The 20,799-nt window shown below is 36.9% G+C and overlaps 2 protein-coding genes across 5 annotated transcripts in view; both read left to right on the top strand.

Annotated features, from left to right (window-relative positions):
- kaznb (kazrin, periplakin interacting protein b) overlaps window positions 1–8,969 on the top strand; it is a 153,464-nt gene extending 144,495 nt beyond the window's left edge. For all 3 annotated transcript variants that reach the window (XM_089125035.1, XM_039674229.2, XM_039674233.2), the window contains 7 exons: window positions 4,533–4,732; window positions 5,001–5,119; window positions 5,212–5,443; window positions 5,550–5,651; window positions 6,229–6,395; window positions 7,266–7,374; window positions 7,500–8,969. In XM_089125035.1, coding sequence (XP_088981161.1) covers window positions 4,533–4,732; window positions 5,001–5,119; window positions 5,212–5,443; window positions 5,550–5,651; window positions 6,229–6,395; window positions 7,266–7,374; window positions 7,500–7,658 — 1,088 coding nt within the window. In that variant the 3' untranslated portion in view covers window positions 7,659–8,969. The remainder of the gene's footprint in view (window positions 1–4,532; window positions 4,733–5,000; window positions 5,120–5,211; window positions 5,444–5,549; window positions 5,652–6,228; window positions 6,396–7,265; window positions 7,375–7,499) is intronic.
- A 625-nt stretch (window positions 8,970–9,594) lies between these two features.
- On the top strand, window positions 9,595–18,479 carry tmem51b (transmembrane protein 51b). 2 transcript variants are annotated; one of them, XM_089125034.1, is made up of 3 exons: window positions 9,595–9,877; window positions 14,536–15,000; window positions 16,943–18,479. In XM_089125034.1, exons 2-3 carry the CDS (start codon window positions 14,618–14,620, stop codon window positions 17,352–17,354), a joined length of 795 nt encoding a protein of 264 aa, XP_088981160.1. In that variant the 5' UTR covers window positions 9,595–9,877; window positions 14,536–14,617; the 3' UTR covers window positions 17,355–18,479. The 2 variants fall into 2 exon arrangements, with proteins under 2 accessions (XP_088981160.1, XP_039530162.2); XM_039674228.2 differs by having other exon boundaries at window positions 9,596–9,859.
- The last annotated feature ends 2,320 nt before the right edge of the window (window positions 18,480–20,799 follow it).

Raw genomic sequence — 20,799 nt, 5'->3', positions numbered from 1 at the left:
TTCAGGAGATGAAAGATAAGCTTCCTGTTTTAATGAGCATGAGCATTTAAAGCTGCAGGCTACAGAACTGCAGCGCATGTATAATGGAGTCCGTTGGTGTGGACGCTCATATAGTTATTGTTAGTTTCTTTGTTGTAATAAATGTGAATATGTCTTACAGGGACCCAATAATGAAAATTTGTCATAACTTCTCACCCTCAAGTTGTTCCAACAAGTTTATTTTTTCTGTTGAACACAAAAGATTATATGCTGACAATCAAACAGTCGACGCGGTAGCCATTGACCTATGAAAGTCAATGGCTTCATCAAGGTTTGATTACCATGATTCTTTCAAACACCTTTTTTTTGTGTGAAACTGATAGCCTACAGGTATGAGACAACATGAGGGTGATTAAATGACGACGTAATTTTCAGTTTTGGGGTGAACTATCCCTTTAAGTCCAAGATGGCAGTCAGCACAATATTAACGGAAAATTACCGAGTGCACTTTTAATGTTAGGATATACGGAGTGAGGTGGTTTTCTAAATGTTTGCCGTAGCTCTTTACCACAGTAATCTAATCGCTTAGGAACATCTGCGGTCAAATATCTCTGAGATTTTGCGGGCAAAAAAAAGGTCTAATGTCCATCGTCAGAAATGTAACGATGTAAGAAGCACAGCTCATTCAGAAGTCACATTCAAACCAAGCAGCTTTCTACAAAATCTGTGTTGAGAACTTTTTAGCCCTCACATGAAATGACTAGATTTTGCCCGCAAACTTTTGCAGAGAATGGGCCGCACCTTAATGGGGGAATTTTTCATGTTTACCTCAAGAGTTACACTCAGACCGCTGCCAAACCGAGAGAATGATCATTTGAAAGCTAATATTTTATTATGCATTATGTCCTCTCGCAAGGCTGCACCAAGGATCTTTTTAATCTTGACAAATGTGAAATGAAAACCTCTTAAAATCTGTATTTTATTGCCTGTAAAGACTGAATAAATCGTATTTTAGGCAGTTTAGTTCCATTATGATGGTAGATTGCATTCAGTTATAAAGTTGCAACGCTTCAGACTGGCCTTGTCGAGCTATTTTTGCGTAGTCTGATGCTTCTCAGATCACCTGCCCCTTGACATGTAGCATTATTTATTAGACTGTTTCCATATTTTTTTTTTTTTAAACTCACATTTTATAACCTACTAGGAATTACGTTTGATTTTGAAGTGATATTGGGAAAGTCTGTTTCCACTATTTAATTAAACACGGATCTGGAATATTCTTAAACCAGGTGCTGACCTTACATCAATAAAGTGCCAAATAGTGCAGCTTGCAGAAGAACTCAAGAAAATACATAGGAATATTTTCTTTTCTCTGCTCTATCAAGTGTGCAAATAGAATCATGCCTGTAAGAACTCACAACACACCCTGCTTCATAACATTCTTTTCCATTAATGTTGAACCCAATGATGTCATCATGACTCTTGTCTCCTGACATATCACATATTTCTTTCCGTTTCAAGCTTTCCTTTGCATCTTGGTGGCACTGATTTTTTTTTCTTCCTTTTTTGTTTTGATCTTTTAAATTAAAACTGAACTTCATTCCACATGTCACTCTAATGATTTTATGTTGTAAGGTTTGTAAAGTAGATTGTGAGATATAATATTAAATCTATTAAAGAATTTATTTAAAGATTAGGAAAGAGGTCATTTCAATGAAAGCAGACTATCTTTGAATTTACAGACAGACTGATGAGAAGGTTTTAACACTCTGCAGATTTAAAAAGAAAAAAAAAGAAAATTAAAAGAAACTTATTTTAAAATAAAAACACATAACCCAACATCCATGTGCCTTTCTTCTTGACCCTGTGTGTGTGTTTGTGTGCAAGTTGTCATAATGGTTTCCTCTTAACCCTCTTGTTCTGGGGTTGCCATGGTTTGGGGTGACCCCGTTCCCACCATCTGTGTTAACACGTGTCCTAACATTGTCTTACCTCAGTGGATGAGAATGCCCCAAACTCACTACATTCATAACTCATATGAATATGTCAACTGGAACCAGTCTATCATGTACACCGTTATCCAAAACATGAGCACGGTCTACCCAAAATATCATCTCATGACTACCAACTGATTCTTTATTTCATTTAGTTCAAGGCTATATTTTAAAATGCTACACATTCATTAGGGTTTATATATCATAGAAAGTACTATTCACAGTCTCATGAAGCATGATAAAGCACATGCTACAGTAAATTCAGAGAAATTGGGCTTTTTCCTTCTCATTGAAATGGAAACAGATTGCGATCTCCATTAAAATCCATTTTTCCATAAGCCAGCGGATGCTCTCGGATGTCTCGAACAAGGTCAAGGCTCCGTCTTTGTTTAGATGAGCGCCTGCCTATTTCCTCTAAAGGTTCGAAATAGGTGTCCTCTGCCCCGATGCCCAACAGATAATGAGTCTTATAGAGGTAATTTTTTCAGCTTATTAAAATCTGATGAAGCCTAAAGAGAAGAATGATTCAGTCCGAACCCTCAGGGTGATTTCAATCTTGTTTTAGCTATACCTGCCAGGACACACTTTTAGCGTTAGGAGGGCTATATTAGAAACCAAATAATGCACATAATTAGCTATATCTAATTAATTCAGATTCAACTGAAAGTCAAACTCTTTAAGGATGACGTCACTGCAGCAATATGAGCTCAGTTAGAGTTTAAATGGCGCTACCTGCAATATTGGAAACTCCACAATGTATTTTCTTTTATGATGGAGAGGAATGTTCTTGTAAACTGTGCAATTGTTGAATAAAAAAAAAAAAAAAAGAGTTTAAATGGCGCCACCTGCTGGTGTAGACATGACATTACTTGTCTGGATTATATGGCGTTAATAGACCTTATTCAGAGCAGCGCCATGACAGGTATGAAAGTGAGGCTGTGAGGGATAGACTACAGTGTTTCCACTGGCATCCGCTGTAAAAAGCTGAATAAAGCTCCTAGATTACTTAAAATTTTCCTTAACTTACATTGTCAGGAGTTTTTTGTCAACTGAAATTTCTTGGAAAGATATTTTTCCAGTGTTTCATGAGCAGAACAATCCAAAAACACATTAAATAACAGTACAGCCCATTGAAGAGATGCATGTCTATCCCTCACAGCCTCGCTTTCATTCTCATCAAAAATCAAAGATGGCGCTGCCGTGAATAAGGCGTATACAAATCTGGTGACTTTCGTTTGGTGGTTTGATGGAACGTCTAAAAGAAAATAAATTACTGCAATATAAAAACTCAGTATGATTTTAATTTTAATCAAATAGTCTACTATGAATACACTGATTATTTACTTTGAAAGAATTTTCACTCAGAAATTGGTATTAAATTTTGCGGTGCCACTTTATGCAAATGCCTTTACTTACTATGTACTAATATTTAAAATTGATACAATGCACTTATAGTGAAAATTAATGTTTTTATGCTGTACTTATATTTTAAAAATACCTGCATGTGAATATATTTTCTGTAATTACACTGTTGTTGACCCATACTTTAGGCTACACCATAAAACACCATTAAACATAACCTTACCACAAAACCTGAGCCTGCCAGTAACCCACCTCAAAAGCAGCAAGTATTTTGTTTTACAACATAAACACAATAAGTACATTGAATCTAACCTTTTTAATGTAAGCATCCAGTTAAAAGAATAGTGAAAGTGGCATCATGTGTAGGCCAAGGTAACTCCATTGGAATTCTGCATTTAACTTACCCATCCAAGTTAGTGCACACACATTAGGAGTAGTGAGTAGTGAACACACTCACACACCTGAAGCGATGAGAGGGTTAGGGAATGACCTCAATCATTTCCTCAGTCATTTCCTTCCGGTATTGAGAATCGAACCCGCAACTCTTCAGGTTACCAGTCTGACTCTCTAACCATTAGCCACGACTGCCTTATAAAACTGATACTTAATATAAAGTGTGAGCATTGAATTAAATGTGACATTTTGAAGTTTAAAGACAATAGTAACTTGTTTGAATTGTTTTTAAATTGTGGTCAATCCACTGTACAGCAAAAACAAAAAGGCCTGTGACCCTGACAACCACGTACTTATATTCCCGTTATAGTAAAAAATGCTGTAAAACGTTCTTGTTAGTAGCTATATTAACATAGAAAAGCAGGTGAATTCAATGTTAGTTTCACACAGGAAGGGGAAGGAAGTTAAGTGGTTTGTAAGTGAAATTCTGAGGTGGTAAAAGTGGTTTTGTTTCAGAGGGTGTGTGGGCTATATGAGGATAGATAAGGCCTGTCGATATTGACCGCAGACCTAATCGTGGCTGTCAGTTCTTGCTAGAAAGCAATGAGTCATTTAAGAAGCTTGATAAGAGCAGAACATACTGAAATTTAACAGGAGGATATGGAGGTGGGTGCTTTTTCTGCACAGCAATAAAAAAAGCTTTTATGTGCAAAATGGATAAGGCATTTTTGTTTTGCTCTCAACCCCTCTGAACCCCTTAAATTTGCCCCCTCCCCCTCTTCCTGCCCCTCCTGACCAATCCAGACTCAGACAGCCTCTCCAGCCAGACCCAGCCCAGCCTATCAGATGGCGAGGAGCAGCTGGAGCGGCTGCAGCAGGCGGAGCTTACGCGGAGCAAGCCCATGTCTCTGTGGAGGGCGCTCACTGTGCAGGCCTGGCTGGAGGTTGTCATGGCAATGCCCATGTACATGCGCGCCTGCTCTGAGAATGTCAAGAGTGGGAAGGTAAATGCTTCTCCTCTTTATTTATTCCTGCTCTTACCACCATTTTTAAAAGCAAAAATGCACGTGAACACAACTAATGAGCAATGCATAATCCTCACCTCGATTAAGTGATAGTTCAGGATATCATTTTCAATTATGTGGTCGCTGATTATACTTCAGTAGGCTACTATTACTTCCCTGATGCTTCCAATGTGCTGTAACGTGAATCTATGAATGATTAGTTAAACTGGAAGAGGTGATGATGTCAGTGAGCTGCTTCCTGTTGCAGGTGTTGTTGGGGTTGACCGATGAGGATCTGGAGCTGGGATTGGGAATCAACAGCCCCATGCACCGCAGGAAGCTGCGTCTAGCTATTGAGGACTACCGAGAAGCAGAGAATGGACGAGGGTGAGCGGCCACACTTGCTTAGATTAGAGCACACACACACACACACACGTGTGCATTGGCAATTGGTTTTGTTTCTCATTTTTGTCACTCAGACTTTCCAAAGCTGCTGATTTGGATCATCACTGGGTGTCTCAGACCTGGCTGGGTGACGTCGGGCTCCCCCAGTACTCACAGGTCTTCCACAACCAGTTAGTGGACGGCAGAGTGCTGAACTCTATCACACGAAGAGACCTAGAAACCATCTTCGACATCACCAACAAGTTTCATGTGACCAGCATCCTATCAGCCATTCAATTTCTGCAAATGCTTAATTTCGACAAAGAGGCATGATTTTTTTGTATACTCACATTTACTCTGAAAATATGCAAGTATTGTTGGTGGTCTTGTAAAATACACTGATCAGTTTGCTTTTATCGAAACATCTCTGCAGATTATACAGGCACGCCGTGCTCAGTGTGAGAATCGAGATCTGGATCCGGTGGTCTGGACCAGCCACCGTGTCATTAAATGGATCAGAGACATTGATCTTAAGGTGGGTAAGACATAAAAAATGAAATTTGTGGTCAGTAAGAATTTCAATTTTGTTTTATATGTTTGTGGAAACTCAGGGTTCTTTGATGAATAGACCCCCGGATTCGCAGCAGGGTTTAAGACTAATCCCAGACTAACATGATGTTTTAACTGAAAGAAACTTACACTGATCTTAAAATATGTCAGTTCAACTGTTTTGTCTCTCAAGATGCACACCAGTACTGTTTTTTCTGAGGCACGTTTATAAAAGCTACTTGAATGTCCTAATTAACCTAAGGCCTAATCCTGGCTTCTTAGCCCTGTCTGCGAAATCAAAAGAACAGTGTTTATTAGATTTTTTTTTAATGCATTTTAATCAATTTAATGCATCCTTGCTGAAAAAAAAATATTAATAAAAACATTAATGACCCCAAACTTTTTAACCATGGGGGATATTGATCCCAAAAGTAGGCTATTTGAATGTCATAATTGCAAAAAATCTGAGAAAAAGTCTAGCATCATAGGTTTGATATTTTTAGTAAGACATTTAATGTAGCCTACTTTTATATCCAATCTGTTGAATGTTGTCTTTTACGCAGGAGTATGCTGACAGCCTTCAGAACAGTGGCATCCATGGAGCTGTGATGGTTCTAGATCCGACCTTCAGTGCGGACAGCATGGCCAAGGCTCTAGACATCCCCAACAATAAACATATGATCCATCGTCATCTATACGAGGAAATGAAAGTGCTTCTCAACCCAGCAAGGTGTGTCCAGCTTTTATTTCAGTCATTTTTAGTAGCATATGAATATGACAAGCTGTTGCAATTGATAATTATTAGAGAACTTGTAAACTTTAAAAGCTCCTGTCTCTTTGAATGGGGGAACATTACATTCTCAAAGAAAAAAATATGCTGATTTGTTAGTCACGTCATCCAGCTGTCGTCCATGGCACTGTGTATTAGTCCGCTCATCTGAAAAAAAGACCGGCGCTACTTTCACATTTCTCGTGTTTGTACATTTTGTCAAAATAAGATCTCAAGAAGATCTTTTCTACAGTTGTATTAACTGAGCCTTTAGGACAGAATACATAGCGACAGAGTGGTTAGTTACTAAGAATGTCATACCTGCTTTTGAATGTGTTTTGAAAAGTATTTTATGCCAAATCGAGGTTGAATTTCCTGTGTAACAATGTTTTTTTAATGATAGGTAGTTATGGTTCATTATAGGTATGAAAGTTGCTCCAAGTTTTGTGGCACTTAAAAATTATTTGAATTTTTTTATTTCAATATTTAGCTGGAAAATAAACTAATGCCTTGAATTACTTGTAGTATATATCAATACTCAGGTAACAAGATGTGAGGGGCTAGACAATCTACAGGAGAGCACATGGCACAAGGAAACACATGACAAGCCATGTGCTTACAACAAACAGGACTATAACACACATCACAAACCACGAGAGCTCTGTCACTAAACTAGACAGAAGTGACAGAACCCTGACAATATATCTCAACTCAGATCAGTATTTCATTTCCCTGTTTCATTTATTTATTTGTTGCGTATAGCCGTGTAAAAAGCACTTTGCTGAACAGTAACTGTATTGATCTTAAGAGTGTGGTATTTCTGTCTTGCAGAACTAATCAGGCTCAGGACTACAGAAAAGAAGGGACTCCTACACATTCCCCTTCCTCAAACGGCCGCAAAACTGATGAAGGATTTTCTCCCAAGCAAAAAGTTGGCAAGGTAGGGGGCTGTCCTTTATTGGCACAAAGCAGTCTGTCAAAATTTAGAGAAATGGTGGACTTTGTCCGCCTATATTATTGTTAACGATCTGTAAAAGGATAAATAGCCTTTCTGTCATTCCTCAGAGCCCTTTGAGATTCAATCCACTGGTCGCCGTTGGGAGGGACTTCACTTTTCAAGGCGGGTATGGATCACCACCCAGAGAAGATCGCATCAAGATCCTGCAAAGGACCAAGGGCAGTCCCATGCACGGTTACTCGAGCATAGAGATCACGAATGTCTAAAGCCAACGCTCTATGTTTACCTTGGATGAACTAGGAAGAGTGAACCTCCCCTAACCTCTAAACGGACCAAATGAGCTCAATTATTTGTAAAAGAGATTTGAAAATTGACCATTTGCACTTATGAGAATTTTGTATTGGCAATAAATCACAACTAAGCACTTAATACATTTTATAAACTGGCTGCATTAAAAAATGAAATATGTTGTTACTGACACAATACTTAGATGAACTTGTCCTGATTCCTGTAAATTCCAGTCAGAACTGTAGGTATGCAGCTGAAATCAATACCACATGTTCAGATTGTCCATTGCCTCTGTGAAGGTCATCACAACACTGTGCTTGTTTAACGTTACGGAAAACGTACGAGGAATAGCGCTTTGAATACATTGTGACAATGCTTTGAATGCCTCGTCGATGTCTTTTCTTTGTTTGAAGACATCTGTTGACATCTGCTAAGATGTTTGTGTTTTCAAAGTCTCATTTACATACAAAATTAAAAAGCAAGAGCCACTTTAGTTGCAATGTTGTGTGGATTAGTCATTAAGGTATCACTCCAGTTGAAATTGAAATAAGAATCTTTCTTATTCTCTTGTGATTTTCAACATCTCTGTCTTACCATGCATGCAATTCAGTTTGTTCAATGGAAACAATGCATTGTATAGTGACTATCATGCACAATAAGGAAATGAAAGAGTGAGTGATATGATTGGAAAGCCTTGGATTCTTTCTTTAAGGAGTGACAGAATGATCCTCTGTTATGAGCAGGGCTCCCAGATGAATGTATGGAAAGGTAAAATATAGTATACAATCTACAAGCCAATGCTACACAATTTCTACAGCTGTGTTTTCCACACAGAGCCACAGGGCACACATGCAGAGCAAATCCAGTTTTGCAGCTCAGCATGCAACAGCATTGAGCATTAATGCAAACACCCTCTGTCATGTGGGTCGACACAGATTAGATCACATGATTAATGAGTGCGTTTCAGAAATTCAACAAATGATTAATTTCAGATCTTGGTTAAATCAGTTGGAAATGCCAATTATGAATCACAGATTTCCTGCTTGGTTTGACTCAAAATGTCCATTGATAGACATTGGTCACACATCATACCAGCAGATACACAGCTCAAGAATATAGCAGTTTCTGGTGCATTTTTAAGGTGGATTTTGCAATCACAAATCATTTTGATATCTCTGTACCTTGTGTGGCATTAGTGAAAATGTACTTTCGAGAAACATTTCTTTATAGCTGCATAGCCTAACATGTGTCATTGACACAATAATAGGAAAATAAACTCTACATGCATATGTTTGAGTGTTTCTGTGTCTTTGTTTGTCAGGTTGGTTTTATACACTACCGTTCAAAAGTTTGGGGTAAGAAGGCTTCTTTTTAAAAGAAATTAATACTTTTATTTAACAAGGATGCATTATATTGATCATAGTGTCATTAAAAATAATTATGTTACAAAAGATTAGCTATATTTCAAAAAAATGCTGAACATTTTATTTATCAAGTTTCCACATAAAATTAGGCAGCACAACCATTCTCAAAAAAAGCACCAGATCAGAATATTAGAACTATTTCTGTAAACTGTGAAGTCTGGAGTAATGTCTGCTAGAAATTCAGCGTTGCTATCATAGGAATAGGCTACACTACATTTTTAAATATATTAAAATATAAAACAGTTATATTAAACTGAACATTTGTAAATTATTGTTTCATTTAATGAATTTGAGATCTTTTCTGGGTTAAACATAACTTTTTCGAGTTTCAAATGACTTTGTAGGCTATTTGTGTTTTAAAACATAAAGTCTGTCAATAACTTTTGCATACAGACCTTAATTAAATGATTAATCAAAAACTATTATTGTAAAAATATTTAGGTAATTCCCATTGTTCATGCCTTCATGCTAATACCTTTCCGGGTAAACTGAACAGCTCTTCTTCCTCTTCTATGAAACAGCCTCGCTTTAGGACCACGCGTCCGGCGTCCTACTAAACTCTTCTTTACAGCTGTGGGGTTGCACTCGAGTGTATTTTAAACTAAGTTCCTGTCTCTGTTTAAGCCTACAAATTGTTGAAGCAGAGTCACTGAGGAAGGAGTTAGAATATTTATCCAGCTTTTCCTTCCATAAGCGAATGAAAGGATCGTGAGGACGCTCGTTTCACCCGCGGCTGGGAGCGACACCTGCCTCAGGTACTTTCATGACACAAGGTGCGAAGGGCGTTAAACCGCGGCGGAGCTCAGGTTAGGCCGTACACCTTAGCTTCAACTTGGTTTATGCGAATTTATTTGGCGTTATTTGGCATCGTTTGACTTTTCTGGGAAAAAAAGTAGCCTAACACCTGGTATTCTTTAGAAATGCTGGTGTTACAAAGATTGTTTCTATCGTGAAATAACAGATACACTCAGGGACTTCCTCTCAACAGTTACACGTCAGATGGCATTAATAAAATCAGTAATGATTTATATTGTATCTTGTTTTATAATATAAAATCGTTAATTGTTTCTCTAACTTCACATCTGATGTCATAGTGTCTAACAGAACTATTTCCAAATGGTCAGTGAAACTAAATCTTCAACATGATGAAGGTCATTCTTTTTTTCCTGGGGTGTTTTGTAGTATAAACAGTGACACTGAAACGGCAGAAATACGATCTACTCGAGTTGCCCTTATCAGAGCTCTCTGGCCCTTATAAAGCTTTACCACGGTAACAGACAAAACTCCATCATCCATGGTTTACTACTTAACGTTACTTGTAACAGTTACTAACGTATTTGCTAATCATCATACATTAATATGGCATGTCATCCAAACAGTGTAAGAAACTTCCTGCATTGATGTAGTTTTGTTTTTGATGAGGTTACTACAGTAACAATTAAAGTAGTATGGTATTTTGGTGGTAATTATAGTTATAGTGGTTACCATGGTAACCATAATGTCTGCTTGTATCAGTATAAAAGCTGTAAAGGTATTGTTGACCATTGACTTCACTGTCATATAGACCATTTCACAAGATGTAAAGAACACTGGTCCAGAAACACTTCCTGTTTCAGTAACTGTTTTCTTTATTTCACATGTAAAGAAAACATCTTAAAGATGTTTGTTTAACTTTTTGATTCAGTTTTAAATGTTCTGTTGGTTGTATTTTATCCCAGCTTATATGTAGTGTTAAAAAACTAAAACAGGAAGTGCTTCTGGACCAGTGTTTACATCTTGTGAAATGGTCTATAGGTAATCTTTTTTTTTTAGTATTTTTCTATTAAAATTTTGTACATTCATCTGTTTTCAGAACTTTTATATTATTGTCACTTCTGTTATATTTAGTTTCTATAACCACAGTATTCCAGACGAGACACGAATGCAAGCAGTTTATTTTACCATTGTGTGACCATTCTGCCATGTATTCTGAGTTCAGATCAGCTCAGATAAGGTCATGGGGTGCATGTTTAGATGGGAGTATTTAGTGACCTGTGGATCTCTCTATGTTTACTTCAGGACGGGGAGCAAGTGTTGCTCTGTGTATTTGGACAGGCCTTCCTGGTCTTTTGTCATATTTCCCTATTTTATGTTTCTTTTGTTTTAACCAGGATTTAATGTCATTTGCTCTCTCCTTTGAAGACTTGTCACGTACCAAAATCTGCATCTGATTAATATATGTTTCATTTAAGGCTAGAATTGTGCAAATAATTAAAGCTATTTTCTCACAGATTCTCCCCTGTGGATAAATTCTATTGATTTTTACAAGTACAATTTACAATTCCAGAGGGGCGCCACCAACGGGCATTGTGGACAGACCTAAAACCAATCAGAGCGATGAAGGTGATGATGACGTATGCAGAGTGGTGGAGAAACAGTGTTGTTCTTTGCTCGTTTTTTAACCAAAAGGAAACGTTCGAAACGCTTAAAACAGACGAGATAGCTGATTCGAATGAGTGATGTTCGACCGGCGACATCCATTGTAATGTAGGTTACAAAATCTGCTTAAAAATGTGTAAAGCCCACCCCAATGTTTCTGATTGGTGCCTCGATTTCGACGGATTGGAAATGGGCTTGAATGAGCTCTTTGCCACAGACTAACTTTCAGAGCAAATCTAAATTTGCCGAAAGTTGTCTATTTGCATTGTTTTAAGGGTAGATTTAGATAGATTTAGATTTAGGTAGGTAGGTATAGATGTAAATAAAGCCTCAAACCACATACAAATTATACTGTTCGGATTTTTTTTTTGCTGTTGAATTGTCTAACTACTGTTTTAATGGGAGGTACTGGTGCGTCTCTATTTAAAATCCCTTTCAACAAAACTCCTGCCAGTCTTGAAAAACAAAGACAGGCTTTTACCATTACTGTGCACATTTTGCAGTGCTTGTCATGTCTTGCTCTGTGACAAACCTGTTTTATTAGTACCCCTAAATGTACAAGGCTTTCTCAAACTAACTACACTTTCTTTCTACACAGACGATTGCTCTCTTTCTCCCTCTCCATCCGTCCGTTCTTCATTCCTCTCAAAATATGAACAGAATCATTTTTTTCTTCATTCTGAAGCCACTTGTTTTAAATCGAAATTGAACATTGTAAAACATATTTGACCATTTAGCCTACTTTTCACCCTCTAATAAATTACACTCACAGGCGGATGATGAGTCATCCTGAAAGGTCCCATAATGCCTGCAATCGTGATTCTGCTTTAGTGGTCTAACTGAACGCATAACGTAAAACGTTTGTAAAAACCACCTTATGATAAAACGTGGCTACTAGGACTCGCCTCACATTCCACAGAGTATTTACATGTTGTTAAATGGAACTGTATTGAAAGAGTTTTATATAAATAGACTAAATGCTCTGAGCATTTTGTAAGAATGCTAATTTTGGTTTTGCTAATAATAATAATAATAAAATAGGCTGTTTGTCCTGTTTTAATGTGAATTTAAAGTAGCTTTTACCTAAAATGACACCCCTTCCCCATTTTCACTCTGAGCACAGTGAAGTGCCCACATTAACGAGTGAACAATGCTGTGTTGTTATGGCAACAGTTAGTGTACAGCAGCAACCCAACCTTAGTGCACTGAATCAGTTTTGGTGATTTTTAGTGTGCAACTGTGCATATCTTCCTGATGGCTCTTAATCTTTAATTTCAAGGTTATTTGCTGAAAGATGGTGTTGATGTATATGAAAATGAGAATGGATGTGGGAAAGAGTGTAAAAGTCGCAAGTTTTAAATATTGTCTTTTTAATGCACTTATTTTATCACATCGAAATAGTCTTTAGTCCCTGTTGCTTTAAGGGACACCAGGCAGGAATCCCATTTTTGTCTAACAGCAACCCCTAGATTCGCTGTGGAGTACTTGTATTTAACGTTACTGTCGTAAATGCCACTCGCACACGTCCATGTGAAGACTGTGCGCGTCACAACAGAACATTATGTCCGCGCCACTGATTGCAGCGGCAAGAGCTTTGGTCACCTGATTTCAAAAACAACACATTTCAGATCGCCTCTTATTTAACAAACGAATGAAATGGGGGTGAGACGGCCACCTTTCAACCCAAAAGAAGTCATATAAGCATTTCAATAACTAACTCATTTAAATAAAGCTGTTCAGTTAAGCTAAAAAACTGCATAGAATCCCTTTAATAGAGATGCTGACATTTGGGGAGTAATTTAGATTTTGGCTGAAATGTCACATTTCCTTTTCTCTTTATGACATCCCCATAAAGACAGGAAGCTTTTTAGCGCTTGTACTAAAAAATAAAGATCAAAGTGTGTGTCTCACACACATACACACAAAACATACACACAAAAAACATGTTGCACAACACTAGTTGACTCATAAACCGCCTAAATGCGTTGTACTGTATTTTCTGCTAGTCTTTGTGTGTGTGTGTGTGTGTGTGTGTGTGTGTGTGTGTGTGTGTGTGTGTGCCAGGCACAAACTGCGTACAAACTGATTTTTATGCTCAACATTCAAAATGTAACTATGATGATTACAATTACCCTCTTATGATTCTTTTGATGACACCCACCCAACAAATTGGCACAAAGAAAAGTGTTTTACTGTGAAAGTGAATCGCTGTGATTGCAATCATATTTCTACCATTTATATCATTGTTTATAAAACAAAAGACCCCCAGAAAAGCAATTGACCTTTATTATTGTAATTATGTTTCCAGGCATACAGAAGTAGCTGTTTTCATCTCTATTTTGTTATACATCAGAGTGAAACGGATTATCTTGAAAACATATAAGCCTGGTTCTGTCCAGCGGTTTTTGATTAGATGGAGGCTGATCTAAATATGAGATTGTAGTGAATTGTAAGAAGGGGGCGGGGTTTAAGCCGACAAAACGATTGGAGAAGTCCTGCATACATCAGAGAGAAGTCTGACGTTTCACTGCAAGAATAACTTCTGGTGGATATAATTTTGAGGTCAAAAAAAAAAAGAAACGTATTCAAGGAATCGTTCACAATAAGATCAATAACATGACCTGCCGTCTCTAGATTATGACCACCAGTTAGATTCTTTAATTGTTAGGTCTGAATACTCCAATAAAATCCCTCATGTTGGGCTTCCCTGGTCATTTCGCAACTATTAGACTGAAATGACTTGAAAGCAGCTCAAAAATTGTATTAAGAGTTGTAGCAAGTTGTACAATGTCCATACATGGTAATTCTTTCAATGACATGCTGGAATGCTACCATTTGACCTCTAGAGCGGCACTGAGCCAGATGGATAATAATATTTTGCTTTAGTCTCTCTCTCCAATGAGCTGAAACATAGAAACCCTTTTCTTTTGTTCCCTGTCATTTCCAGGAAGTATTTCCGCTTCAATGACATGTTTATAATGGTTGTCTTTTTTTTTCTTCTTTTATGTCACAGTTCTGCTCTCATCCTCCACACTTGGACCACCCTTCCAGGGGAAGTGTATGTTTGTGAATATTCGAGAAGATCATTTACAGCTATGTGTGCCAGTGGGCAGCCTCTGTGCTCAGGAAGCAGGCGTTCACCCGCCAGTCAGGAGGGCAGTAGTTCAGGCTCCCAGTATGCTCTCTGTGCTCTGGGGGTGGGCTTGGTGGCTCTTGGTGTTGTCATGATCGTGTGGAGCATAGTCCCTTCTGATGGGACACAGGTGCACAATTCTACAACCACGAACAATGGAATTGCCAGTGGTGATTTAGGAAAGACATCGTCTGTTGCATTTGTGCTGGTTGGAGCTGGTTTTGTCATGTTGCTCCTTTCCGTATGTCTCGGGGTGAGGAACAGGAAGCGGACGAGACTCAGGGAAGCTGCAGTTGCACGCCGTGCTGATTATGTGGATAATGTCCATAGAGATCAGGAGGAAGAGTGAGTACTGCTCTATACTCATTACACACACCCTTTCCGTAAAAGTTTAAAGATGATGAAAAGATTGATGTCCAGGTTTTGTATCTTTTTCCTTTTTCTGCGCCCGTTCTATTTCCCATGATTCATAGCGGGTTCAACTGACTAAACCGTTTTCTACTTCCGGTTGAAGTATTTGTTTACATGGAATGCTAGCACTCTAGTCCAGACATTAGAAAAATATCAGTCTACACATGCGTTTTATATTTAATATGAGCGAAATAGTCATAACACAACAAATCTTTAACTTTTAGGTGGCAAAATATTTTTTGGCAATTCTGTGAATTACTCTGCGCAAAACAGAAGTAATAGCCTACTAACCGGATGAAGAAGGGTCGGTCTCCTCAGATTATTGTTTTCTCACGAAAAATAAAATGTTACGGACGTGACCGTTTTCCATTACGGACAAACCGCTCTGAAAGCGACTTTTGAACTTTCACAGAGATCTTAAACCGAAAACACAAAGCCTGTCTTTAAAGGGAATTTCGTTTTTTTTATTAATTGTATCTTAATTTCTGTCAATGTTTCATCAACCAATTACCTGGTTGTAATAAATAAGAAGTAAATATAGTAGAAAATAGATCATCATGACGGAGGCGCCGGCACGCAAACTGGACTCTGGTCTCATAAATGAACCAAAACTCGGCGTATAATGTAGCCTACTTGCCTCACAGACCTGAGAAATATATAGACTATGCATCTTTGAAAGCAGAGGTAGACAGGAGTCAAAGGGCTAACCAGCCTAAGCTGATTTCTTGTGTTATTCAGCAGTCGGGGGTGATAGAAACTGTCAGATGTTCATGTATTGCTGGATTAGGGAGATCATACATCAGCATCTATGATGCATAGATGCAGTCATACATCAGCTATCCTTTGGAAGTTATGAAGAAAAGAAAGAAGTTAATTTTATTTTTATCTGTGATTTAATAAAAAAATTACGTGACCAGATCACATTTGATGAATGTTTTTTTGTTTGTTTTTTTCGATTTAGTTTAGCGATGTGGGGATGACAATCTGAAACACAGCAAAAACGTATAGACCAGATTCGAACCGGAAGTTGGCAACCGGAGTCGTCGTCATGGCAGCGCGCATTGTTTAGAGCAGAATAAGGTGGATAGGGATACACCGATATTAATTCAGGCCGATTAAGATATGTCAGTAATTATTTTCATAGACTATTACTGATAAATGGCAGATATTAAAATTAAATGCAATTTTCATTGAAATGCCAAATTTTTTTCTCTTTTTTTAAATTTGCTAAATATTAACAGTGTTATTAAAGTTCTGGGGTCCATAAAAAAATCTATTAAAAAAAAATGTGGCTCTTTTGAACTTCCTGTTCATCAAAGAATCCTGAAAAAAAGTATCACTGCTTCCACAAAAATATTAAGCAGCACAACTGTTTTCAACATTAATAATAATAAGATATGTTTCTTGAGGATCATGTGTGAACCCGTTCAGTTTTGCTATCACATGAATAAAACACATTTTAAAACATATTAACATGTTAAACTGTTATTTTAAATTTTAATAATATTTATTTTTTTACTGTATGATAAAGATGATATGATCAGATAAAAGCAGCTTTGGTGAGCGAAAACCAAAAAAATCGGTCATACTTTATAAGTACTAATAAACAGCCAATATCCTAGTAATATGTATGCTACTAGTTAATAGTGAGAATTACACCCTAAACTAAAGTGTTACCAAAAATTCTTACCAATCCCAAATGTTGAGTGTATATATAAATAATTAATAATTAATCTTAAAGAAAAGTTGTAATATCAGTACAGATATATTGTGCATCCCTAGTTCCCTTTGTTCAAGCATTTTGACTTATTGACTATATGTTATGTTTACCTGCTTGCAACTCATGTCATGATATCTTTGTAAATATTAAATCAAGTGAACCCATACCCAACTTTGACGTCCCCACCTATGAGGAGGCGGTCACCAGCGGACGGTACCCTGTCCGACAGAGCAACTTGCAACAGAGTTACAAGTTACCCTCGTACGAAGATCTGATCGGTGCCGTTGAAAATGAAGGCCAGCAACCGAAAGAAGGTAATGGCCAAGAGGCCCCTCAGCTGACTCCTGACCCCGGACCCCAGCCTGCGGCGCCCACCCGCACCGGAAGCAGGGCCAGCCGCCTCCTCAGACCTCTCCGAGTGCGCAGGATCAAGTCAGAGAAGCTCCACGTCAAGGATATTCGTTTGGATATCCAAAAGCCTGGACAGGACAGGGTGGTCATTGAACCACTGACCCCACCACCACAATATGAGGACAAGCCCCCTCAACTACCCACAGAAGCAGTGTAATCCTTCAATCACTGGATTTTGCATCTGTGGGTTGCTTGGGAAATGTTGACTCTTCTGTGCAAAAGCAGAAAGTTTCAGTGAGAGTGATAAATATATCTCCAAACTTGCCAATTTATGAAATAGGGTACATTCATGTTTGCTGTACATTTTTTTTCTTGGACAAAACACTAAAGCCTACTTGAATGTGTTTTAAAAAAATCAGAACTATCAATATTGTTGTTGTTTTTTTACTGTATGAAGAGGGGAATGAATGCCACTGCATGTTTCTTAAGATAGAGATTCACTGTTTACTTCCAAAGGACTATACAATGTACATTGCAAAAAAAAAAAAATCAAACTAAACAAATTATTTTTAGAGATTATGATTGAAATGCCAAACGCTAGTTGCTGTTTTTTGGAAAAGTCTTTTTACATGTTATAGTAAATCTGAATGTTATAGTTTTTCCAGTTAAATGCAAAAAGAATGTATATAATAGATGTAATTCCAACTAATCTGCTTAACTAATTTATTCAGGACCATTAATCAAATTAGTTGTATAATATTTTTTTTAGTATGTTTTCATTAACAATGTGTCTGTTCCATTTGCAATTAACTTTGCCTCTTTTTATCTAGATATATAATATTAACTTTTTTTGTATTGACTTTTTGAATTAAAATGCAGTTTCAAATATTTTTAAAACTCATAGGAAAGTATGCAACCTTGTTATTTTAGAACATATTCTGCATTCACATGAAATTATAAAAATTGGTATTAAAAAAGGAAAGGTCTAGATAACACAAAAATGCACCTTTTTTTTAGGGAACTGTAAATGTTAATTTGGAAGATTTGGCATTCCAGCTGCAGTTCAACTGTACAATAAGCCACATTGCTGCAAATGAACCGCTTTCAATCATAAAAATGTTGTTGATGTCCTTTTGTATATGAGCTAAACTGCACCTTTTAGCAAATGCTTTTGTTTTTATTTACATCTTAGTTTGTTATAATTCAGTTGAATTGATGCTATTAATATTTACTTGACCATAGGAATAAGATTATGGGTAATTAATCAAATTAATATTTTAAAGCAGAAAAGCTCTGTATTTTATTTATTTCTTGTGGGACTTAATAAAATTGTGTAAATATATGTTTTTGTTTATCTTTATGTTCCCTAATTTGAAACATAATGTGTGCTGATTTGTAGTGCCCTCTAGTGGCTGAGAATCGTACAAACAATGTTGAAAAACTGTCAAGGATGGACAATTTGTTTGCATTTTTTCCTGTCATAACTTTTAACAGCTGTTTTGACATACTGGAAAATCTTTTAGGTCATTCTTTATGATACTTCTAATTTGAGTGGATGTGGTGCAACATGAGGGTGAGTAATTTATTACTTTGAAACACCAACTTTCTTTATATTTCTCAATTAAAAATGTAATTGTATTGTCACTACCAACTCACACTGTTAATTTCCCACGATTTTACATTTATCATCCAATGTATTTTCCCAACCTATTTTCACATATATATTTGTTTCATTTCAGACATCACCCTACAGCAGGCTATGTGTGGTGTGAAAGAGGGCTGTATTGTGACAGGTATTTGAAGCCAACTCAAACTGTGCATTCATGATAGTGTTGGATTTCACACAACCCAATTTCAGGCATATGTGCCAAAATTAACCATTAGACAAATGCTTGCGATTTTCTATGTTCCATGAAAAACAAATTAGGCTGTTTCAATATCACCCAAATGACCCAATCTAAACAAAGGAGTATGAGTTATGTCTTCACTCTTAGATTTTAGAACATTGGTCAAAATGACGTTCTGAAATACAATGTTTATTGTTGAGTCAGGTTTGTCATAACTTGTTTTTTATCCAAAAATGTTCAATACTACAGCATGATTGCAATTTGACATTAATGATATACAACAGTAAACAAGAATTGAAAAACTTACTGATCAAATGTTTGAGGTTGGTAATGCTATTTTCCATCTTGTTCCATCTTTTGTTTCAAAACATTTTTTATGTTTGTATCCCCCATGACATCAACCCTTTAGGAGTATGAAGTCATTGAAAACAGAATGCTTATTTGGCAAAGCATTTTATATTTAGCCGCATTTTAAAAACATTTAACTTAAACATTCTTTTACTGTTGAACAATAGTATAGTGCCTCTCTATGAATTATATTAGCCGTATCATATTTAATATGCAAATTTGTAGAAAACTTTGCTGAAATTAATCCTGTTGTACCCAATCTACTTTATGCCTTCTGCCATCGAATTGATAGTTCATACTTTTAAAAAAAATACTTAAAAAAAAATCATGAAGTAAAATAACTAAAAGCCTTCCTTCCGCTAGGAAAAAAAAATAGTCCCTGACCGTGAACAGCAACAACAATGTGTAATATGTTGGAAAGCTCAAATAAAAACGATATTAACCAAGGAACTGCAGTGTTGCGCAGTGATAAAAAATACATTTCTATTATATATATATATATATATATATATAAATACTAATATTTGAAATATAAATAATATTTTTTTCTTAAAAATACATGCATGCGTGTGTATTTATATATAAGCACAAACTTTTATTTTGGATGCGATTAATCGCGATTAATCATTTGACAGCCCTAATACACACACACACACACACACACAAGGTTTCATATTTTATTCCAACCCGGTCTCATCCCAAGACGTCATATAACTGACGTTTTGGGACGTCTTTTGACCATACGTCAATATTCGCCTTTTTAGGGCCCCCTTAAACGTCGGTAGATGAGGTTATGGGATCCTAACTCTACCCCAGACCTAAACTTAACCCTAAACCTAACCCGTCACCTAACTGACGTTAAAGGTAAAGCGTCAGTTGTATGACGGCCCGGGATCGCCATCTACCGACGTTTAAGGGGGCCCTAAAAAGGCGAATATTGACGTATGGTCAAAAAACGTCCCAAGACGTCAGTTATATGACTTTTTGGGATGAGACTGTGTTATTTATTCACACACACACAAACATCATATTTGTTTTTTAAGTTGGAGGGCGTGTAGCTTCATGGGAGGGGGTCTGACACGTTCCCTTCCTTCTGCCATAGAAAGTGTTGACAGAAATTGCCTCAAAATATCTATGTATTGTTGACCTAAAACTGAATTTTGGATAGCTAACTAAATTATTAATGACTGAATGATTGAATATATTTTTTTATTTAAGTATTAAGTATTCCAGTTATTTTCTAAAACAGGCCACAAAGTATAGAGTCTGTTGACCACTGAGTCTATTTTTATACCCCTCAAAGGGCAAATTGCATATTGCCTGATTGTGAAATTACAGATTGTGAAAAAATGTAAAAATGAAATTTATAAAATCTCAACATTATCGGAAGGTGAGATTTCAGCCAGGTGGCCATGTATTTAAATACTGCCAGTGAGCTAAACAAAGAATGTAGGCCTATGAATAAAG

This window comes from Pimephales promelas, chromosome 21 (genome assembly GCF_988280905.1).
Source record: "Pimephales promelas chromosome 21, fPimPro1.hap1.1, whole genome shotgun sequence".
NCBI classification, from domain to species: Eukaryota; Metazoa; Chordata; class Actinopteri; order Cypriniformes; family Leuciscidae; genus Pimephales; species Pimephales promelas.
Note: the sequence above shows the minus strand (reverse complement) of the source record. Positions and strands in the feature narration are given on the sequence as shown.

What these genes read in the sequence shown, in the direction of transcription:
- tmem51b (XM_089125034.1), top strand. Translation starts at nt 14,618, where the DNA reads ATGTGTGCCAGTGGGCAGCCTCTGTGCTCAGGAAGCAGGCGTTCACCC. An exon ending in CATAGAGATCAGGAGGAAGA is followed by an intron (nt 15,001 to 16,942) that starts GTGAGTACTGCT and finishes TATTAAATCAAG; the next exon opens with TGAACCCATACCCAACTTTG.